Here is a 24,400-nt window from a genome sequence, read left to right as displayed (position 1 = left end):
GTAGGGAAGTGGTAGCTCTTACAATGGGAGGCTTTGCAGAAGAGCAAGCTTAAGAAATTTGACAACAAACAGACTGTATTTGATCCCCACAAGGCGATACAAGAAGTTGAATGCATAGCTGCCTGCAAAAGCAAAAACGTCATCGTTTATAACCTTTTAAGCAGCAATCTCATTGAAGGGAAGTAACAGATAGCAATCTGGTTATTTATTTATTTGACATACTTTAAAAAAGATGAGAGCTAGTTTCTACATTTGCTCATCCTCAGAATGACATACAGCTTTCTGAGCAAGTCACGCATAAGTTGCAGAGACCGTGGCGGTTTATTTTGGGTTTCTAAGAGCTATCGGGTAAATCCAGAGACCGGCAGATAATATACTCAGCCTGAAAATGATAAGCACCGAGATAGGAAAGCCATTCCTTTTCCTGCTGTTGAAATGGGAAGATTAGTGGAAATGTCATGGCTTAGAATTCGTGAAGCAATGTTTCCCTAATCAGGCACCAGACTAAATTGCCAGAATACAGTATGTTTGTATTTATTTCTTTTGTATGAAAAGGCATGCTGAAACAGGTGTATAAATGTATGTGGAAACCGATATACATGGTGTTCTGCATTAGAAGGCTTATCTCCTAATTGTGTTCTGTCTGTGATTAGCTACTCTAAAATAGCTCAGCATACAAGGTAAATTCTTGCCATAACACGCTCTACAGGAGGGGCCTGTCAGAACGTTGATGCTCACTGCCCATGGATCTTGGCTGGGGGTATGGGCCATGTATGTCTGGGGATGCTGTGTTCTTTGGCTCTGGTGCAAGTAAGGAGGTAGAAGTTTGCTTTGCTTCAGAAGAGATCTTGGCAGTGCCTGCAAGTAATTTGCAGCTTCCAGGTGCAAGTGGTGACATCTGGGTGGACATACCAGTATTGCTTCTCTCATTCTTGGGAGATGTATCTATGCTAGAAAATGCCAGATTTAAGAAGAGTCTGGGTTAGAATTTTCCTAAGCACATATATGTGTATAAACACATACACGTATGCCCTGCTGCTCCTCATCTGGATATTTCTGCCTCTTGCAGTCTACACACTAATTGGAGTAAAGTAGCAAAAGCTGTAACAAATTATTTAAACTAATGAGCTTGCTTCACTGAAGCAGGTGAGGGAGAGATCACTCCAACTGGTCTGCTGGCAGATCTGGAGGGGCAGTAACTCCTGACTAGGAGAATATTTGGGGCAAATAAACTCTTCCCCCATTAAAGCTGGGTACAGGGGAGGAAACAGGTGCTCTTGGCCCTTGCATCTTTGTGCTCTTCTGTTCTGCAAAGGGAGCAGGCTGGAAAATAGCTGTGCTTAATCCTGAAGATGTGTGAGCAGAGAGAGGAGGGCAAAGGGAGCTCATGAGCTGAGTAAGAGATGAGGGACATAAAGCAGAAGAAGCACAAAACCCAATGGGACAACATAGGATACCTCCTCAGTTAGTAACCTTGTAATGGGAACCTCATGGGGCCCAGAAAGTGTGCCAAAAAATACTGCATGCTATTTTGAGATTCTGCTATGTATTTTTATCCAGCATGGACAAAATTCATGTTCTCTGGTCTGGGCTGAGATTTATAGTGGTATGGGTTATTAGTGCTTCTCCAATTACACCACTGTGGCAATAGGAGACTTCCATGTATCCCTCATGATGCTGGAAGACTGACAGCATGTGCTCATGCCTGCCTGTGGATTAGCAAGGGTTATTAATTTCTTTTGGATGCAAAACTAAAATTAGCATCCCTTGGCTTTTTCCTGACTGAAAATGGCCTTTTAAATATGTAAGAATCAGAAGTAATTTGTTTGGGTTATTTTTTTGATACCTGGGTCCTTTCCTGAGCCTATCATTCACATGATCATTTGTCATTAGGCACAGCGGGCATTAGGTTAATTGTAATTGTGTGGTCACCTGGACTATTGTGTGACTTAAAGGAGAGTTTCTCTGCTGTGTCAGGTCCAACAGTATATTATTTGAAAGCGTTAGTGCCAGGTTGCTCTTTAAATCTGCCAGGGAACTGAGGAAGAAGTGATTTAAGCCTTCGATTTAGTGCTCTCTTCTTGCTGTCTGCTTCAGGCCACTTTACTAGTGATAGCAGAATGTGAGTAGAATTAAAATACAGAATTTTAAAATAAAATAAAATTGAAAGTAGCAACTGAGAAGAAGGTGGAACCCTTCATCTTGATAACTTAATACCATGTATCTTTGTTGACAACTCTATATGTAAATCACTAATTATTCTAAACTATTCAGCTCCCCTCCAGGAAATCCAGACTTCAACATTAAAGGCTAGCTATAAGGAATGAAAGCCTTGTTCCAATTCCCCACAGGTTTTATTAAGCTGCAGAGAAAACCCAAGGTTTTTTTTGCATCATGAATAACAGTGATAGAGAGGTCAGCAATTTACCTACATCAGTGGAGATTACTGGGTTTGAGGCCATAATTGTAAGCACTCTATGGCTTCAGTAATGCATATTTTCTACTTTGGTGGAGCCACAAAGGAAGGAGGGCACAACTCGCTCTGCTTGGCCAAGGTCTCCTTTCTTTGACTTATGCCAGAGGTGATGTTCAGAGTTGCTGTGAAGGTGCATAAATGATTGGGGATGTCTGTCTTGGATATTTTTTAACACAGACTTTTTCCCAGCCTTCCCTTTTTTGGGATGGCAGAACATTTGCAGACCTGCCCAGTGGCTGGGACCAGGTTTGGTGGCTTTGGTGCTGTCTGGTCCAGCTCTCAGGCTTGTGGTTTGGTAGCACTCCCCGATTGAGCTGTAGGTTGCTTGTTCTGCATATGTGGTGGTGGTGGGTACCTTCCCATAGCAGTGGGGTGGCTGGCTCTCTTGTCCGTCGGTGTGTTTGAGCAGCTCCTGGGTAGTCCTCTGTGAGCTGGGAGGGTGGCTGGGTGCAGGAGGAGAGTTGTGTTCGCTCTTGTGTTTTGGACCATGAAAACAGCGTGTTAGGCTGCATGGCCCTTGAAAGGAGAGGGCAGGAGGAAGATGCCTCTCCACAGCCTGGTGTAGAAGTGCCCTGAGCAGGTGTCCTGCATCCCAGCGGAAGTGAAGGCAAGCCCTTCATCAGTGTGGATGATGCTGTGCGGAGCCCCTGTGGTGACTTTGGCATGTGCTGGAAGGTAAGGTCTGGTTGAAACACCGCTAAGTACAAGAAGAAACCCCCGTTAAGTATTTTATTGTTCTGCTTAATTGCTGGCTGGCCTTAAACCATGACAATGCTGTATTTGTTGTCTGTTGCTTCATATTTGTAGCTAATTCTTGCTGTATTTCATTGTAACCCGTCCTTGTGCTTCTGGTCCAAAGTTCTCTACAGGGAGAGACAAGCTGAAGGCTTCTAAATTTGGGTCTTCATAAGCAGAGCATGTTTTTACATTATCCCAAGAAGAGACAGCTTCATAACAGTCTGCTTCTTTCCTCAAGCTGAAAAAGGGCAGCCCTGGAAAGCAAAACTCCCTATTTGGATTTCTTCTTAAATCTAATTTCTGAGGAGCAAAGGAGAGCTTTCTTTTTTTTTTTTTCCTCTCTCTCCTTCTAAAAAAGAAATAAGACCTGCCAGAAATCTTCCTGTGGATGAGTGTGCAGTGATCCTAATGCCTTCTCCAATGCTGGCTTTTTGTCTTTTTTCTCCTCGGCCTTCTATTTATATTATCCTTGGCCACCTTTCCTGAAGAAACTATTGATTAAAGGATGCAAACTGCCTTGGATCCTGCATGTCAAGCTGCTCTTTTTTTCCAAGTTGCTCAGTATGTGAAGAGCATCCATTTTTACACTGCAGTGCAGCTCTACCCAGATACCTGGTCTCTCCTGCTTGCCTTTTTTTTTTTTTTTTTTTCCCCCTTTACCCTCCTGTGCTGCTAAATGGACATCTTGTCAAATCCTGTTTGAACAGACTGACAGCTATAGAGGTCTTGGAGAAAAAGCCAGATCCCTGCACATACACCCTAACAAACAGAATCAAAATGTCAAGGCACAAGTGAAATACATCACTGTACTTCCCTGTCAGATTTTGCTAATATCACCTGGATGAATTGACAGAGGGACACCTGCAGCCAGTTAACCTATTTTTATTAGTGCTTGTTTCACATATTTATATTTGGTTATGAATATAGGGGCTGCTGGGGAGAAAGCTTTCAATTATTTCCTGCCAGGATGAAATGCCCCCTGTTCTTCACACGGAAAGACAGTCAAGGCAGTGAAGTCGCTTTCAGAAAGCACAGCAATTAATAAGAAAAGAAAAAATAATTTCACAGTCTGTTGTTAAATTAGCAATTCTTCAGAGTGTCTGGAGTTCCTGGCAGAATTAATATGCAGTTTGAAGCCTTGGGCAGCTTCGGTGCATATCATTTACCCAGCAGCTGTAAGCACAAAATGCAGAGACGAGGAGAGGTCCTCGATTGTAAGGGAAATACTGGAATTATCTGTGCAGTAATCATTCAGCAGCCTTGTTCACAAATAATCAAGAAACATTTGGGTTTGGATTACATCCCTTGTTCTTTCAAGACAAAAGTAGCAGAAGCAGTGGCTGGAAAATGATGTGCTAAGTAACATTGGGGGGGATGGAAGGGGAGAAGCAGTAAGCAACATATATTTGAGCAGGGAGAAGAAAGTATACAATAAAAGTGCAATAAATTCCCTTTGTATTAAGGGGAACATTTTATAGCAGCTTTCTGAATGCATCTACATAAATAACATAGCAACACATTTAATTACAACTATTTCTTTTTGAATTTGGCTGGATGAGGGAATTTCTGTGCAGAATAGTGAACTTTACATGTTTGCCTCTTGCACAACTTTCAAAAAAATAAATTCCAATGGCATTTGTGCTAAGTGTCAGAGCCTCAGAAGTTCCTAGCTATTCTCTAGTGCATCCGAAAAGAACCAACATCCAGAAGTGTATCCAGATGGAATGAATGCTGTGTATTGGGGAGGCCAAGAGATGGCAGGGGGAAAATAATAAGCAGACCCTACTTGAGTCAGGAAACTCCCATTTGGTCTTTCAGTGCAAAGTGTGCCACTTCAGGTAAAAGAATAAATACTGGGATTTTTACATTTGCCTTCTGCTGGTTGAGCTGTTGTTGTTTGCATTTTTGGGCTTTCTTCTCAAAAAGATTAGAAATCTCTTTTCTCTCTATTTTTTTTTTTTCTTTTCCATTACAAGACTGATTCTTCAGATTCTCCTGCGGTCTCTACCTTTCAGGGCTGCTGAGAGGACAAGCAACATCCTCCCTTGCCCCCTTTGCCTGCTGGGTATCAAAGGATAGATGGCACAATACTTGACAAGGTTTTGGAAGGGCTTTGGAAGAGGAGCTGTTGGATGGCAAACTGTTGGGGTATGAGACTTAAGATGAACAGGTTGTGGTCTTTTCTTGAAAGGCATAAGTACATCAAGCCTAGGGCACAATGCTCTTGTACTCACAGCAGCTACTATCCTTTCTCCCCTTTTGTTGTCTTCCAACACAAGTCAAATGTGAATGGTTTCTGTAAAGCAGAAGTGTGTTGTTTTGTTTTGTTTTTTTCCCAAATTGCCTTAGGAAGATGTTCATGTTGATATGATGCAAGGGCGTGGAAAAGATGAAGTTACAAATACAGTGCTGGGTTTCCAGGGCAAACAGGCTTCTGTAAGAAAAACTTATTTTTTTGGATGTAAGTGGAGAGAGCCAGGTAAGCTACATGTGTGTGAGCAACAGCATCGCCTTATAATAGTTTGAGTATTAAGTCTCCATAAATCAAGCTTTGGCAGCCCAAAAACTTGAATAAAAAGCCTTTGAGAATGGCCAGCATCACTGCTGCAAAGTGTGCTTCAGACTAGTGCTTTATGGTATGGGGAATTGAATTTGATGGGAAGGAGGTTGTGGTGAAGCTTCAGGCAGGAAGAAGGAAGGCACTGTTTGCTTTGCTTTACTTTTTTGCTTCACAACCGAGTTTCTGGAGCAGTTGGATATGTCAAATAGCAATTTTTTGGGCGAGAACAAAGCCCAAGAGAAGAAACAGTGAACAGGGTTGCTGTAGGACATCTGCTTCCCAAGACTAAGATACTTTTGTCTCAGTAAAGTACTGTTTATAGTCTGAGAAAGAAAATGTTGTCTCAAGATATAGGTGTTTGTGTGTGGTGTTATTATTGAGATTGGCTTCAAAATCAGGAGGTTTACAGTGTCAAGTTGTATCAATTTACCTTGGGTTTGAGCATGTTTGTTTGTATGCAGCAAGTTTTCCTGCAGAAATGGGGGAGAGATCATACTGAAATTCTCTTATTGTTGCAGGGCTGCACGACTGGAGCTCAAAGAAAAGTTCCCAATATTGTCAAGCCAACATGGGAGGAGCTAGCAATGCCTTTGGTTGCCTTTTGTTGAGCTCTAGAGTGGAATTACTTGACAAGGCAGATGAACTGTGAAGTGTGGCAGTGTTCATCTGACCCAAAAGAATAGTTTAGTCAACTTAACAAATAATGTCAGTATTTTCATGTCTGGTTAATTAAATTGAAATTATGAGGCGTTGTATCTGCGTGTGATGGGATAACTGCTTGATCACAGAATCACAGAATGGTAAGGCTTCTAAGGGACCTTTGGATATCATCTAGACCATCCCCCTGCCTCCTGCCAAGGTAGGTTCACCTACGGCAGGTTGCACAGGAATGAGTCCAGATGGGTTTTAAAAATTTTCAGAGGAGACTCCACAGTGTCTCTGGGCAGCCTGTTCCAGTGCTTCATCACCCTCACAGCAAAGAAGTTTTTCCTGATGCTGAGGAGGAACTTCTTGTGTTTCAGTTTGTGCCCGTTGCCCCTTGTCCTATCACTGGGCACCACTGAAAAGAGACTGACTCCATCCTCTTGACCCCCATCCTTCAGATATTTATAAATATTAGTAAGATCCCCTCTCAGTCTTCTCCAGGCTGAACAGCCCCAGGTCTCTCAGCCTCTCCTCATAAGAGAGATGTTCCAGTTCCTTAATCATCTTCATAACCCTCCACTGGACACACTCCAGTCTCCCTTTGAACTGGGGAGCCCAGAACTGGACACAGAACTCCAGATGTGGTCTCACCAGAGCAGAGTAGAGGGGGAGGAGAACCTCCTTCGTCCTGCTGGTTACACTCTTCTTCGTGTACCTCAGGATACCACTGGCCTTCTTGGCCACAAGGGCATATTGCTGTCCCATGATGGATGTTCCTGCACCTTGTTGTATGTGTGAAGCTCGCTCAGTTTTCCTTGTTGCATTTCTGAATGTATTAATACTTGCCACATCCTCCTTGCTTACGCCTTTTGATTTGTTGTCTTCTAACCAAAACAAAAGCATCTCATAGTTATGCCTATCAGGGCAGAATTTAGCTTGGTGAAACCTGCATCCTTAACTCCCACCTGCATTTGTAACTCAGACTAGTGTGCTTTCTGCAACCGTACAGAAAGAGGCATGACTGAAAGAAGATGTTCCCCAAGAGACAAGTCCACGTTTTCTTCTGTGCCTCTAAGCCACCTGCCCACTGCAGAATTGGCTGGCATTGCCTGTATCTTAAGTTTTGCAAAGAAAACCTCACTTTCATGGAGTTACTTCTATGTGCATAAACCCATTTAGCATACTTGGTCCAGACAACTCTGGATAAATCCTTCCTATCTTTTTTTCTGTCAGAAGGACTGTAAAAAATCCATCTCCATCGCCCTCTGATGGAATTTGAATAGAGGTGTCTGGAGTGACATATGTTCAGCCATAAATTACAGAAGAATAATTTTAAAATAAATTGTCTGCAGCCAGTCCTACCAAATTTACCTCCTGAGACAGATGATCATAAACCTAGAAGCAAACAAGTCCTTAAACATTTGAGGCCGTGTTTGAAAAGATCCTTCCGTGTAGGTGTTAGCATCACTGTAGGTTGATGGGATGCTGCCTATTCTAGACCAAAATAGCACAGGAAAGGCTGATTTTATACCACCTAGAAATCTTGCCCACACAAATGAAGTTGTGCAAGATAGAGCCAACCCAGAGGGAAACAGTTTAAATGTTTTTACTGCTCTTGACTGCTTGCATATGTACAGTGTATTAGTTCAGGCTAAAACCTTGAAATGTTGGTAAACACACATGACATAAATCATTAAAATAAATCCTCCCAAATGTCGTATTTCTTAACCACAATGGGTTGCAATTGTCCAAACCACAGCATAATTAGAAAGAATCTTTCCTTCTTTGCTGGCTGGGCTCCAGATCCCTACAGCAGACTAAGCCAGAAGACTAAAACCCTATTATTGTCGTGTTGCGCCAGCAAACATGCGGCTTTGAAGACCCCTGTTTTCCAGGAGATTTTGCTGACTGATCTTTGCATAACTGTCCGTAATAGGTGTACACGGACGGACATAGAAGGGTTTGGGCTGCATCATTTTCGAGTTTGATCCTGTCGCCCTGTTGCCATTGGGGATGTTGCTTGTTATTGCTATTCAGCGAGTGCCGCTGTTGAACTCAAGGGAGTTCCGTGGCTTGTCCATCAATCCACCCCTCGCTTAGCGTGCAATGCAGCTTGAATGTTAAAGTTACTGTTCACGTAACAAAGGATAACCCAGGGTGCTGTCTTTGTGTGCAGAAGCCCCCAAAACAGGCTCGTGTGCCTCTTGGATTACGCATGGAACTAGGCATCTCAAGTTATGTTTACGAGCCTGAAGAAACAAATGTCTGTTCCTTCTGTGTCTTAAATTGTGTTTTCCTTAGATGCAGCATTGTAAATCATTGCTTTCTCTGTTTAAGGGAGTAAAATGATTTCACTTTGTCTTCATTAAAAAAAAAAGACACTAATTTAAGCATAATTTAAGTGCATCCTTGTCCCACACCTTGGACAACAAGGTAAAGATACAAAGATTTTTGTACATGTAGAGATTTACGGACATAGATATTTTATAGCTATAACAGGCAGAGAAGCTGTAGCAACAGGGTATGGACTGCCTTTTGTTTTTATTCTAAGCCAGATAGGGCTTAGCAAGACCAACCTGGATCTGTCCCTTGTAACCAGAGAGCGAGGAGGAGTGCAGGTGCCACCTGGGCTGAGAGGTGAAGGAGCCTTTGTACACACTTGCCAGAGCATGTAGCTGCTGGTTGCAGAAATTTTGGATTGGGTACAAAATTACACTTCATTCTTAGCAGTGCTTTCTCTAGAAATATACCAGTTTTCCTAGGATTTTTTTCAATGGGACATGTGGGGGTAAAAAAAACCAACCAAACAAAAACAAACAAACAAAACAAACAAACAAACAAAACAAAAACAAAAACAAACAAACAAACAAACAAACAAAAAAACCAAAAAAAAACCCAAAAAAAACCAAACCAGAAGACTAAAGCTAGCCCTGCTGTTGACACGGCTGGTGAGAGCACACTTAGGCAGTGCTGAGGGCTTTTGAAAAATCTTCTGTTTTTCCTAAAAGCATTTATTTTCCGTAGCTTGCTTTCCTTCTGCAAAATCAAACCCCAATGATAGCGCTGGTTTGCATACACACCAGGATAAATCTCTCTCCTTGGTCCTCTGTCATGCTGCTGAGAGTTTAGACTTGATTCAGATTTTGCCTCGTTGATTGCTTCAAAATTTTCAGAGCAAAGTTGGGATGTGCAGAAATATAGCCCACTAAGGTTTTATTGTAATCACGAGCATTTTCAAATGCATTGTGTTCTAGGTATTTTTATGGCTTGCAAATGTAGCTGACTTGGGAATTTGATGAATGTTTCAGAGTGATGCCACGTGATGAATTTTTATACCATTTAGAGGAAACACATTAATGTCGTTAGTGGCAGTTAATTCTTAGTTTTCGAGCCACTACAGTCATGTCGTAAATCGCTGTGTGACAGTTTAGTGAGTCATGTGGTAAAAAAAGTGGTATTTCAAAGGGAAGAACCGAAAGTACTAATTTATTTATATTCTAGTTTTCAAGGTTATTTGAGTGTTCAGAGCTAGAGCAAATTTCAATGGGGAGCAGAGGTAATTCAGCCTGAGTTAGTGTGGGATTGGAGGCAAGAGCATCAAAAGACACGATGTTTTCTTAGAACAAAAAAAGCTTAAGAGTATTTCCCACTTGGGATGGATGAATTGGCTTTTATCCAAGGTAAGAGGCGAGTCTATTTTTTTCAAGGTGCAAAGCCTTCAGATGCCCCGCTTACCCTGCAAGCTCCAGGAACCCATTTAAAAGGACCTTTAGCAGGTCTTGGGCTGCAATGTTTGGTGCTGGAGTTGCCCAAACACACTGGCAAGTCCACTGGATTCAAGCAAACCGGCAGCTTCAAGTTACACTGTTTTATTAGTGGGTATTTATTTAATTCCCTGCAAATCCCTGAGGCATGTTGCAGGAAGCTACACAGAGCTCTTGCAGATAGGCCAGCCCTAAAGGAGATATAATCCGGGCATTTTACACATTTTTCTATAGCTTTATGGCTTTGGCAGCAATTTCAGTATCGGCCTGCAGTTCAAGGAGAGCTGTTAGGGAGGGCAGGATTAGCTCTTGGGAGCCTACTTGTAAATTCTGCAGGAGGATGCTCGGTGGTGAGTTGCTGTAGTTCTTGAAAATACCTTTTAGAAGAGCGTGGAGATCATCTGTTTATATTGGTTGAGAGACATGAAGACAGTCTGCTGTGTTTTTTGGTTTTTGGTTGGGGGTTTGTTTTTTTTTCTAGTAAGTAAAACGGCATGTCAGGAATACAAGCTGAGGCTTGGAGCTGCTCAGCAGTTTAATTGATTCCACGTTGTAAAGACTGTACCTCAGTAACCCCTTCTTTAGATTTTTGGGCGCATCTAAGAGGCAGCGGCCCCCTCTTCTCGGTGCAAATGCTCCAAGGCATGGCAGCTCTGGAGAGGAGAGAGGGGGCTGGTTTATTTCTAGCTTGGTTTTGCTCAAGTCCTTCGACTCTCGAGGCATATTCCTTGTGCTGGGGCAATGTACAAATGAAGGCAGAGTTGATGAGCTACAGAGCTGCTCTTCTTTCCACTGAACAACCCCCTGCCCCCACCCCTTCCTGATTGTGTTTCAGCTGAGAGCCAGCTCAGTGTGGATTACAGATCTGTCCATGGGGCAGAGAGTTTTACGCTGTGGTTGCTTCTAAAAGCCGTGGTAATTTGAAATGTGTGTCCCTGCCCTAAAATGTTTGCAGGCTGAAAAGGCAAACAGGACTAAAGGGTAGAAAGGAGAAGCAAAGGGGGTTTGCAGTGTGGGGAGGAAAGTTTGGTTTCAGCCAGATAACCTGTGCTACATCTAGACTAGGTATTCTTATCCTCATTAATTTTAGTCAGATTTTGTTCATTAGCTTTACTTACGGATTAGTGGTACTGCCTTCCTTACGAGTTATACTTGTGGCTTCTGATTACTGTGGAGACTAATTTGGTGCTCTGCAAGGGAGACACTGTAATTCCTGTTTGAGCTTTATTTTCTGAAATATATGAAAGGTTACTTTGCTGATCCTAAGCTCTTAAGTACTGTGAGCTTATCCTTCCAGCATCATGAGAGTGCAAAGGGAGTAATAGGTTGGACCTTCTCCCTATCTCCTGGGGTTTCAAGGCTTACAGGGTCATGGTTTCTAGCTTTTCTCTCTCCAGGGACTAAACTAGAATTCCCAGTGCTATTAATTGGTCGGTTTTACCAACATGGCCATGTACACGCACGTTCATATGGAGAGCCTTGGAGGCTGTCCTTCCTTCCAGCACTAGTTGCCTGGGGTCAGTGTTCATGGAAGGTGTGGGGCAACTTGGAGAGGAGAGGAGCCCTGCCTGCTGGATGCAGCCTTCAGCTGAAGCTCAGGGTTGGTTACAAAGATGCAGCTGCAAATCACTTGGTGTTAAGGCTTCCAGAAAATAATCTGTCAAGTAGTCCCAGCTGTTTGATGTTATTACCTTGTTCTGTCTGCTCCCACTACCCCAGTCCCCTGATGCTCACTGTCTTTAGTATTGATCTAGCACATAAAGTTCACCGTGTCATTTAAAGAGGACAGTTTTCATTGTAAGAGGACCAGTGATTCCTTCTCCATTCACCCACTTTCAAAAAGCCAGTTTCTATCAGCGTGGCTCTTGTGGTACGAAGCCAGTTTCTAATCCAGTTGCTGCTGGTTTGAGGGATCCACTCACACCACTGCTGTCCCAAGAGGCTCTTTCTGCTGTCCTTCCTTGCAGCCATCTCTCCCTGGCCCCTCCTGAAGTGCACATGCAAGAGGCTGCACAGATACAAATGCCTCATGCTCACAACATTTTGTGTTTGCTACTAAACATAAAAAGAGTGAAATTAATTTGTTAATAATGGATGTGCTATTAACAGACACACATCCCACTTGTACCTAACACCAGCAGTTTGTTTATGGAATATTGCTGTGTCTAAAAATACTGTCTTTTCTTTTTTTCTAGCAACCAATTTTAAAGGCTATTTTCACACATCAGTGGCTGTTAATCAGTTAAGGAGTTATCAGTTTTAATATTAGGAAGAAAGAAGCAGATCTCATCAACAGCTTAAAACTTTATTTCATTTCTTTTCAGCTGGCTTACAGCAGATTATGGGGAGTCTTACACTCATCTTATTTCTCCTCTTCCCACCCCTTGAAAAGAGAGATAGTACCATTACATGCTGTGCTAGTTTTACGTATCCTTTCAAGAGCTGTTGAATTAGAAATACTGAGATAAAAATATAATAAGACTAAAATAAGATTTAATTAGAAACTAAGCCCTGGACACCCATGTAATTTTAAATAAAGTCATGTATACTTCATGAACAAATGGTAAGGCTGACTGTCAGAAGAGGAATGGTAAGATAAAGACCGAAACTTAAGGTATACTCAAGGTATATGCAAGATAAGCTGTTTGTAGCCCTTTTCTCCTCTGAATCAAATCTCTGAAATATCTGAGATATTGCCACCAGTGGCAGAAAATCAACACAGTCCCATCCCAGCCCCTGCTTCTGGCTTTTGCACTCGGCCAAGGCTGTGCCCATCCGGCTGCAGTGATACCTGCTCTGCAGTGTGGAAGCGTAAGATGTTCCTGGGTCAGCTTTCATCCACCAGCATCCATTTCATCACAGCATCCCTGTTTAGTTGAAGGTTATTACTTGAACCACTTCACCAACTGTCCTCTCCTTTGTCATGTACACAGGAAACATAGGTACAGGGACAAATGTTATAGGAGGTACTAGGTATGCCTGAAACACCTGTAGAGCTACATCTGCTTCGGTTCCTGAGCATGGTAGTGCAAGCGTGATTTCCATCAGGAGTGGTCCTCAAGCTGCTGGTCACAAGAGGCTGGAAGGCTGTGCTGAGGGAACCCTGCAAATCCCCCTCTGACCTCCCCAAAGCACCTGCTGCAGGGGTGTGGACTTTGCCTTGGGGTAATTCTTACATTGATTTTTGTTTCCTGTCCTCCCTTTTTTAAGGGGAGGTGACCTCATATTGTACCAGGGGAGGTTTAGAATGGACATGAGAGAGAATTTCTTCACAGAAACGGTTGTTAAACCCTGCAATAGGCTGCCTGGGGAAGTGATGGAGTCACCATCCCTGGAGTTATTTAAAAGATGTACAGGTGTGATGCTGACTGACATGGTTTAGTGGTGGATTGGGCTGTGCTGCATTCACAGTTGGACTCAGTGATCTTTAAGGTCTTTTCCAACATAAGCGATGCTATGGCTCTGTAGATCCTGAATTCTTCCTCTCTAACCAACCACAGGAGTATTTCACTTGGATATGACAGCATGCTGCTCTGATGGCTGTTTGTTACGAGGACTCATGCTGAAATCTTCAGTGTAATTTAATGCTCTTGAATGCTCCTCTTTATACCTCTTGGGTAGAGAAGGGACTTGCCTGACCCATGGGAGCCTGCAGATGATACAAAAATTGGTCCAGTTCAGTTTTATTTCACATCCCTCATTAAAACACGAGTTATTGGCTCTTGTACATCTGTTGGCTCTGTACTTTTTCATGAAAACCAAACATTCCCTTTGAGCTGAGCTACATATCATACCATCATTAACAAGCTGCACCTCGTTGAAAATCTGTCAAGGAAAACTGACTTATTTTGCATTTGCTGCTGTGCAAAAAATAGAAGCACAGTAAACTCTTGTGCTGTAATGATTTTCTGTCTGTCTTGATGGGACATAATGAGATAAATTCAAGTCCTTCTTTGAAGGCTAATTACATCAAGTACACACTAGACGTGGGCTGCCCTTGTTATGTTGCACATTTTTGTGCTCTCATTTTCCCATCTCTATTGTCTATGTGCAAGGGAGTTTGATTTGGCTTTGAAATACAAATTGTAGGCTAGAGAGGAGCTGTTTGGTGGTCTGCTCTCCCAGAAGACTTTCCAGAGATTGTATAACGAGTCCTTGCTGTAGGTAGGGCAGCATTTGAAGGTGGCTATGAAGCAAATAAAAGAACTGAATCTGTGCTAGAAACTGAGGAATGTGCCATAAAGCATGAGGGCAGCTTGTGTCAAGTCTACTAACAGGCATCAAGAATAAACCCAGTCCTAGGTCACTTCACCAGTCCTGGTGGATAGACACAAAGCAGATGAACTACATCATGCAGAGCTCACAGCCTGGGTATGGAGAACTAGTTGGATGATGAGCGATTTTGGAAACTGGATTTTCAAAACCTGTAAATCCCTCCAGTTCTATGAGTTGTTCTGTGCCTGTCTTCCAGGAAGAAAAGGGGGCTGGGGGAAGGTGTGGGAGGGTGCCCAGTTTGAGGAGGTCAGCAAAGATGCTGGTGATAAGCATCTGCCACAGTAGGATAGGATAGAGGGGCTGCAGATGCATGATGGAGAGCTGGCAGTCTATGGTGGGCTTGGGAACTGCTTCAGGGTTGCATGGAGATTGTTGTGACAGCTTTGTGGTCTGGCAGGCCTGAAGGCAGGGCCTGGTGAGGCCTGTTGGATGGCCTTCGATCACACCTCTTTCAATCCATGAGTGCTCTTCATTGAAAAGACTGGTTGGCTTTAGGAGTTAAGGAGTTGATATGCAAATGTCTCACTTTCAGTGAAGAAGCTAGTGGTGCAACAGGGACAGTGTCAAGAGCATTTCTGTGCTACTGCAGGAAGCAGAGCCAAGTTTAGAGGCAGTTGTCCTAGCTGGTCCATCAGAGGAAAAGGCATCATTAGTGAAAACCTATGTTCTGTCTATGGTGAAGATGAATTCTGTCATCACTGAGTGAATTTTAGCACACGAACATCATGCTGTAATTGTCTGGGACATTCCTGATGGGAAAATATTAGTGCTTTTGCTGTGGGCTAATTTTCTTCACAAGCTAATTACAACTGGGGAAGTTTGAATGCAGATGGAAAGGCTCAGGGATTTCCAGTTAACTTCAGTAAGTCTCACAGCATACCTGTGCATTGTTGAAATTATACTGGGCAGAATTATTTTAGAGCATATCTGAAGGAAAAAAAAAAAAAAAACAGCAGTACTTTGGAGCTGCTTTAACATGTCTCTGCTTTTTGAGGCAAATGGCAAATCACGTTTTCCTCCTTTTGCAAACAGTGGGTTTGTAATTCTGTGTATAACAGTACGATTACTGGGCCAGTTGTTTTTTTCCTGAAGCTGGGGTGGGTGGGGTGGCTGTCCCTGCTCCTGGCTGAGTGTGTGCAGGCAGGTAAATTGCAGAGTGCTTTGCTTAGGTGAAAGAGCACTTGTTTCAGCAGGCTGGGAACTGGATATTACTCTATTTATTTCAAATTATTAAAAAAAAAACATAAATCCCAAGCTATCCTTAGCCATATATTACATTTCCAGAAACAAAACTGGTTTTTGTATCAAGCCTTCGTGCCTTGTCATGCATATGGAGGCTGGAAGGAATGCCCTGTGTGGCGAGCATGCCTGGTTCAGGCTGTACCCAGAGCAGTCTTGTCTTATGTGGAGCACTTTAAATTTCATCACAGGTTTGCAGGGGAGGAGACCCTGGGGAAGTAGCCTTATCACACTGTCTAAAGCTGTCGATCTCGAGATTCCCTCCACCACTGTGTTGCTATTTGTTTGCTGAGACATTGATTTCTGGATGTAGAACATCTTAAGTGAAAACCATGAGATGTATTTTACCTGTTTTTCTAAGACTGAATGAAGAAAGAAAACAACCCAAATGCAATAATGTTTTCTAAAGCAGAGCCCAAAAGATGTTACCTCTAATGCATTCAACAATGAAAATAAATACCTAGCAAGGGAGATGCTAGGGGAAAAAAAAGTAAAAATCAATGGTATCTCATTCTCTTTTCATGCAGATATTTAAATATGCACTGTCTGTTAGTGGCATAGAATATTTTAAAATATGCAAACAAAATAGCTTGCGAGTGTTTGTTTTCTAGCTGAAGATATGCTGCTTTTTTAAAAAGGAAATGTGAAGAGACTAATTTTATGATGGGAGACCTTAGCCTGTGGTTCTTCTTTTCACAGTATGCAGACCTGGGTTCTTCAAAGCTTCACCCCACAGTCCATCCTGCAGCAAATGTCCCCCTCACAGCTACACGCTTGATGAAGCATCCACATCTTGCCTGTGTGAAGAACACTATTTTAGGAAGGAGTCAGACCCACCTACAATGGCCTGTACAAGTAAGCATGTGCTTATAGGGTTGTTTTTAATCCTTTTGAGCTATTCCTGTACTGTGACTAAACAATATGATCCTAATTAATGTGCTTTTACAGGCTCTGGGCTGGAGTCTGAACTAGTCTTGACACACTTGACATGGCACTGGCTTTGTCCACTGTACCCCCAGTTACACAAGAAGAGACTTTTAGAAGCAAAAGGCTTTAAAAGCTGGCACTAAACCCAGGAAGCATTTTTATAGTGCACAGATGCTCCATCTCATGCTGTCCACATTGGTGCATGCAGGAGTACCTGCGTAGGGCATGCACGTGGTGTGGGTGCTATGGGTGGCACTTGTTGGCAGGAGGCATGCATGGAGTCCATGTGCTCCTGCTTAGTATCATTTCCTAGCTTGGTTTTGGTAAGCAAGCAGGGAGAGAGCTCTACCTTTCCAGCCTGCCTGGAGGTAGGCATTCTTCAGGGTAGCCTTAAAACTATGCTTCTCCAAGCTTGCAGCAAAAATGTAGAGCTTATCCCCTTGGTGCAGGGAGAGGGTAGTATAACAAGCAAATTGGGGGATTGGGAGTCCAAGGTGGAGTTGGTGGAATTGGAATCACTGATTTTGCCTTTTCCTGACATCTGTTGAGCTATCCTGTCAGCTGTACCTTTAAAGTTTCTTGTTCAGTTTGTTTCAGATACTTAGGGCCATAATTTGCATGCCTCCAGCTTGTCCTGCCAAGCGTAGAATGGACCACATGTTTTTGCTGGGCTGGGTCTGTCGTGCTCTGAATGTGATTTTTGCATTGCAAAAGTGGTTGAAAAGGACCAAAGAGGAGCTGAGCTGCTGGAGCAGGAGCAGGTAGAGCTTTTAAGGTTCTTAAGCGATGGAGAAAAAATAGGTTGAGTCCGTGCACTCACAGAGCCACTGGCAATGGTGCAGAGGTGACCATCATGCTGTTTCCTTGCAACTTGCCAGTGTGGTTGTGGCTTTTTTGCCTTCATCTCAGTGAATACAGGTGTCCTTCCTAGCTTCCCAAGTTTGCCCTTCAAAAAGAGAAAGAAAAAGTCTGTTCCTGTTGGAGAGATGCAAAGGAATTGCCCTTGACAGGTCTCTTCTTGGCTGCGGGAAGCACTCAGAGTGTAATTGGGGCCCTTGAACTCTGCATTTGTTTTCACCAGCCGAAGGAGCATGAAGCATGTAGTTGTTGGAAGGCGTGCTGCAGGGCAGGAGAAGACAGCCTTAGGGGATGTGCCAGTAGCTGGCCCTGTCATATCAAAGTGGTCTGGTGGGGTGAGTCACGCAAGCAGTTCTCAGTTTATTCAATAGATACGCCAGTGTCTCTTGGAGTGGTAGCTAGGGTGGGTTACAGTGTTAAAAACTTCCAGCCCGGGGCTTCCTGATGTCCATTTTGCCCTTTGGCCCGATGTAAAAAACGTAAATAAATAAGAGAGGATGAGGTTCAGCATGGTGTTGGGAAATGGGAAGGGAAAGGAATACGCTGAGCTCTGGAAACACACAGAAAATCAGCTTTTCTGTGCAGGCAGAACCACAGCAAGGGCTAATACAGTTATGCCAGGCTGCTGGTGTCCACAGTGCCTCCTGCCCATGATCAGTGGCATTGCTCTCTGTCCCTTCCCAGGATGGAGGGCTACACATCCAGTCTTTCCTGCTGCTGAGTTAGCTCAGGGAAGGAGCTGCCATCTCCTAGGAAGAGGTTTGTGCATGCCTTTGACCTGAGTGTGGGGCAAGGTTTTCAGAGAGGCATGAGCAACTTTGGTGACCAGCTCATGCTAAAAAGAAATTAAATTGGAGTGCCTGTCTTCCACAGGTTTCTGGTGCAGCTTGAATTCTGTAGGTAAAGGTTGTAATTTCTGATTCTGCAAATACCATGGGATTTTCTTTTTTATGTTTGAGGTTTACATGCCTTTTTTAAAAAAAAAAAAAAAAAAGTTTGTTTGGGGATTTTAATATTTGGGTGGTTTTGTTTCAGGTTTTTTTTTTTTGTTTGTTTGTCTGTTTTGAAAGTTTACCACAATCTAGATTAAAGCACAGACATGATGCCTGAAACTGTACTAGGATATGGGTTGGCCAGGTACCGAGTGCTTCTGGAGCAGATGAGAGCTATAATGCTGACCAAGGCACTGCTCAGCTACTGTCACACTGCAAACTGGATGGAATCCTGCAACAGTTGATGATGTTGCCAACATCTCAGCTGGCCTTCACACTTACTACACCAAAAGCGGCGTGGATCATCTGAGCCTTCTTTGTGTGCTTCAGTCACCCTCATTTGCCCTCCTTTCTTGGGATCTTTTCCTAATCCAGCTACTGTTTGTGCTGAAGGTGATGAGGAGAGCTCGTGTACTGTCCCAGCTCAGCTGCAGGGGTAGTAAATTTTGGCAGAGACAGTAAAGACTAAGTAGCAACATTAATGTTTTAAACCAATCCCATTACATCTCAAAGGGAACATCTCATTGTGAACTGAAATACAAATGAGACAGACTTGAGTCATGACTGGTAGGAAAACATTGCAAGTTTTTCTATGTTTTTATTATTTATTACTGCAGAAGTTAATGATATTCATAGGGTTCCCACAACTTGAAATCTAGTTAATTTTAGGGGATATATCAATGTCTGTTTTCAGGTCTGCACCTGGAAAGTCTCCTTGCCAGTCAGTATAGCTGTAAAATCACATTTTCTTAATTTAAAGTGAATGTTTTTCAGTCCCAAGCTATGTAAGTCTCCCCACCCTCACTAAAAAACCCTAACTGGTACACCACTGTCAGTTGCTCAGTTAAGTACAGTGTGCACATGTATAAAAAAAAATATTTAATTTTTCCAGTTCCTTAAGCGTGTTTTAGAGGTAGTGATTGGTGATTTTGAAATGAATAGTGCTGTGACGCAGTCTGAAATAACTATTGCCCTCAGACAAAAGAAAAATGTGTGATCCTCGTGGGCATTTAAGAATTCTGTTAATATTATTATATATCTTCCAGGAAATAATGACACTTTATTTCTTCTTACTTCTTCTAACTTCACATCCTTGCACCACATCTCTTTAAATTGAAAACACAGTTACACCTTTTTTTTTTTTCCCTCCCATCTCTGATAAGTAGCCCAATTGCTCTTCAGAACATATTGGGCAAATATTTTTAATAGTATGATACATGGGGCAAACTGAGGATTTTTGTAGTATTCAGTGTAATACTTTATTCACAAAAAAGTTACAGTTAACTTTGAGTATGTACATGTGTATATTTGTAGCTCAAGGCTAATTTCTCTCTCAGGATATATTTCTAAAATATGTGCATCAGTAAACAACAGGCTTCCTCTCCTTCAAGAAAATGTCAATATGTTTGTCTTCAGAAAGTATTTGCCTCTGCTCAGTAAATTGTGGTGCAGAAAGAGTGACTCTTAACTGCTTAGGGCATGAAGTAGCAAATTAAAGTACATATATTTTTTTAAAAAATTAGTAAACTAATATATTTGTCCTTGAAAAAAGGAGGTTGGAAGTTAAACCAGACCTTCTTAGCAGACCTAGGGCCACCTTCTTCCAAAGGTAAAACACCTTTTTGTTCTCCAAGCTGTGATTTATCAAAGTTTTACCCAAGTGCAGCATCGGGATTCTTCAAGTAGGTCTTGTTAGATATCTGTAAACTAGTAAAGACCTTTCTCTGAGGCCTTATGAGAATGCTAATTTTATAGGTTATAAAGTCCCACTAGCTTCAAAGCACTTCCACTAAAGTTGATGTTTTTAAGCCTTCAAGAAGAGCAGCTGACTCTTCTGTACAAAGCAAGTCAAAACCTCTGGTGACTTTAAAAACGTAATAAATTATCCTCCATTCACATTGTCCAGTAAGTGATTCTTATGCCTGAGTTCTTTATTTTTTTTTCCTAGGTAGCAATAAAAGGGCAGTGGAAGAAAAAATAGGGTAATTTAACCAGTAGAAAACATCTCTGAGTGCAATATATATAACTCCACACAGCTCCAGTGATGGATTTCATAGTTTCCATTATATGAGGATGGGTATGACAGTGCAGAAGACAAGTCCGGACTTGGGCTGTGCCTTGGTGTCATTTGCTAAATGGTGGTGTGTGCTGAGGTGCAGATTCCAAGTGGCTTGCTCCCAGTTCATAGTGAACTGAAATGATCACAGGACAAAACAAAGCTGATCTGCCATTTCATAAACTAACTTGGCTTTTGTCTTCAACTGTTTTTCCCCCGAAGAAAAAAGATATATCAGGCCTATTTATTTCCTCTGGCAGAGAGTTTCTCACTGATTCAGAACAGCTTGAGTCAAAATCATCACAGTGTTTTATCAGTGTTACCAATTTTATAGACTTAAATAGGGGAATAGGAAAGGGAAATGGGAGAAAATGCTTGTGGTTTATAAGGTAATTTAATTTTTGCAGCAGTGCCTATTTTAAATAACTAATCGAGTTTAATTATCACAACAAAACGAGAAGATGACAGCCTAAGACAGGCTGTTAGATTTGTATGGATTTCTAGCTGGTGAAGCTACTTGTTGGGCTCTTTTCAAGGAACTGCCTGCTCGTGGGTTTTGACAGCTTCATTCAGACCAAAGGAGAGTGTGTTGCCTTCCTTCCTCTACCTCCCTTGGAAAAATCCCGGTCTTTGCTGTATAGCTTCTGGTGATGCCATGACTAAAATCCATCCTGGCTTGCTCTGATAAATTTTCTGATTTTTCCTTGTTCATCAGCATTCCCTGAGTATGTAATGTGTGGATCTCTTGCATGAGATTCTTGCTTGTCCTTTCACATGCTCTTTAGGGTGTATCTGCAGTTTGCCCTTCATCTTCCAACACAAGCCTGTTAACAAAAAGCTTGCAGCACCTTCTGCAAATAAACCACTCTTTAAGGTGTCTCCAGGTGGGCTTTGCTTGCCTGGGCGTGGCCTTTCCCAGCAGGATGAAGAGAAACAGCTTGCCTTTTGCAGGAGCTCTGGTGCCTCTGCAGCAGCTGTCCCTCTTTGGATGGCCTTGCCAGCGCCACGCTGGCATCCTGAGCGGGGAGGCTTGGCAAAATAAGCAAGCACAAGGCAGCTAACCAACCGTGCTGGAGCTTGGCAGGGACTAAGGGGGCTGCTCTTGAGTCGCCTGATACGGCCGTTTTTCCAGTGGCCCGTGTAGATCACCATCTGCTTTGGTCTACATTGAGCATCTCACTTAGGTGCGATTTGGACGCCCAAGCTTAGGTTTCACTGTTGCCAAATAGCTGATGAGGAGGGGTGGGTGCACACAAAGGAAAGATTTGGCATCTGAGTTGAGTACCTAAGCAGCATGAGTAACCCAGAGCATGGCTTTTTTTAGGACCTAGGGCCAGTAATACAGGGGCAGTGGGGCAAGGAGGGGGAATCTGGCCTCTGCTGAAGCCAGCAGTGACTTGGGCAGAGCAAAGATTTGCAGCTCCCTTCACAGGAAGAGCAAGGAGAGCACCAGAGCTAGTGCCCTGCGCTGGAGTGTTCCTCCTGTTGGGTTTGAGCCAGCCCCATGTCTTGTCCTCCAGTGCAAGTGGCTGCATTCCAACACAGACCCCTTGAGGTGAGGTGGGAGTGCTCAAAACAAATCCTTATTTTCCCAGTTCTTCTGGTGCTGCTGCAAATGATCCCCATGTACTTTCTGGCACGTGAGTAGTAGAGAGCAAGATGACTGATAATACTGTTTTTACCATGTGTTTTTCTCACTTTACAAACCAGGACCCCCCTCTGCTCCTCGGAGTGCCATCTCAAATGTTAACGAGACTAGTGTCTTTCTGGAATGGATTCCCCCTGCTGATACTGGTGGAAGGAAAGATGTGTCTTATTATATTGCATGCAAGAAGTGCAGCTCACACTCAGGTCTGTGTGAGGCGTGTGGCGGTCATGTCAGGTACCTCCCCCAGCAAACCGGCCTGAAAAACACCTCTGTCATGATGGTGGATCTGCTTGCTCATACAAACTATACCTTTGAAATTGAGGCAGTGAATGGAGTGTCCGACCAGAACCCCGGAGCCCGGCAGTTTGTGTCTGTAAATGTAACCACAAACCAGGCAGGTAAGTGGATCTTCAACCTGGGGAAACGTCTGGGGGGGGAGCCTGAGCCAGTCAGACCCAGTGCAGACCTCCCTTTGAAATGGGTGGAAGTCCCCAGCGTGGAGGGCTGGACTGTGGCCTCTTCAGTTATGTGTGTGGGGGTGGTTGTGTCTCATAGGTTATAATTACTGTAGTCTTCAGCATGTTTCCTCCCAGCAGGACATACTTTTAGGATTTGTGGCTTTTTCCTTGTACGCTGCGTTACTTAGAGATCCTTCCACCTCTCTGCATTTTGGTGTATCCACCCACTAAACCAGAAAGCAAATGGTTAGCTCTCCTGTTGAGAAAAGGAAAATTCTAAGAGTTTATTTCAATTCCAAATGCCAGTGGTTAAAACGTCCTAACTTTCTAACAGTTACCCTCAGAAAATTGCTTTGTGTGACTTCAGGAAATTTAATCCCTCTTCTGTACTGCGGTGCTAAAGCATCTTGACTCTGGCTGGTGAGATATGATATGTTGTCACTGCTTCTCCAAAAAGGTAGGGCTGAGGTGTCATTACACACTGTGTTCTTCTTGGATTTGCACTGTACAGGCAGCGATCATGTAGATTGGTTTGTTCCTTTGTCCAGGGCTTGGATCTGTCTGCCTTTCCTTTGCCCAGCAGTTGAAAAAAAACTGTCGCCTTGGACACAGGCAGGGAGTTGTGGTTGTCCCCTGTCATTTGGAGGTGTGATGAGGAGCAAAAAACATCAGTACTTCTCCTTCTGTGCACATCAACGTGGCATGTCACATGGCTTCTCTAAGCCCTGGAGACTTTCCTGTCATTCTCTTGTCCCCCAAGCTCTGTGTTTTAGGGTCTCTCCCTCTGCCCACATGGCTTGCTTCCTGCCATTTAATTCAGGGCTCTCCAGTGGTGCTTGTCCTCTGTGGAGCCCTTCCAGGAATGTGAACCTGTGGCATTTGGGACTGTGAGGAAGGACTGTACTGCATGATCACTGCAGCCACTCCTTGCCTTCTCCTTCCAGACAAGGCACAGCCAGGAAGCCCAGTGCAGTATGCAGAACAACAGCTGGGTGGAGACCTGCAGATGCTCACTGTGGAGCAGAAAAACACTAGCTGGTGCTCCAGCATTTCATTCCTGCTACCCAGGTGTAGATGTGTGGACTTGGCAGCCAGCACCAAGAGAGTGCGATTCCATCACGCTTCATCAGATACCTGTCCTAGTAATTAGACTGGATTGTTGAAGTGTTGGAGAAGCTGTTCAGATATATCTCCAGGAGAGGAAAGAAAGGCATGCTGGGGTTGCTGCTGATGGATGTGGCAGGAAATATTCAGTGGATGGCAGTATGACATCTATTGAAGGCACCTATTTAATGCAGATCAGTGGGTGGCACAGCCCTAACGCTGTTTACTGTTTTCCTGTTGTGAACACTGCTGCTCGTAACTCTGCTGTTGTTTAGCTGTTAGTGGGTTTGTGTTAGTGTGTCATTGCTGGCATTGGATCTTCCCTCATGTGCGGAGTTAAATCCACATAAACCTCAGTGAATGTAGTTGTGTGAGAGGTGATACATTGCTGATCAGTGTAGACTGTGGGGAAATGGTCCTGGTCTGTGAGTTATGTCCCAAACTCCCCAGAGCTGCAGTGAGAGTTATCCATGTAGCTGCCTTCCCGTGCATGGGGCCAAGAGTGACCTTTTTGCATGGTTATCACTTCCAGCCCTGTACTGAAAGGTCCAATATAGGAAACGGTAGACCTGTGACAAATGGATCTCATGCTAAGGACAAGTGGGTAAATCTTCTGCTTCAGTCTCAACGTTTAGCTTGGTGTAGCCGCAGTGAAGGGAG

At 43.4% G+C, this 24,400-nt stretch overlaps 1 protein-coding gene across 1 annotated transcript in view; it reads left to right on the top strand.

The window, feature by feature from the left end:
- The window catches only part of LOC103778899 (ephrin type-A receptor 5-like), a gene marked incomplete at both ends in the record, with an annotated part of 96,406 nt that extends 73,830 nt beyond the window's left edge, over positions 1-22,576 (top strand). The window contains 2 exons of the mRNA XM_008946513.1: positions 16,397-16,552; positions 22,241-22,576. Coding sequence (XP_008944761.1) covers positions 16,397-16,552; positions 22,241-22,576 — 492 coding nt within the window. The remainder of the gene's footprint in view (positions 1-16,396; positions 16,553-22,240) is intronic.
- Positions 22,577-24,400: the final 1,824 nt, after the last annotated feature.

The sequence above is a fragment of the Merops nubicus genome, unplaced genomic scaffold (genome assembly GCF_000691845.1).
Source record: "Merops nubicus isolate BGI_N331 unplaced genomic scaffold, ASM69184v1 scaffold17008, whole genome shotgun sequence".
Taxonomy (NCBI): domain Eukaryota; kingdom Metazoa; phylum Chordata; class Aves; order Coraciiformes; family Meropidae; genus Merops; species Merops nubicus.
The sequence above is the reverse complement of the archived record's forward strand: the minus strand, read 5'-3'. Positions and strand labels throughout refer to the sequence as shown.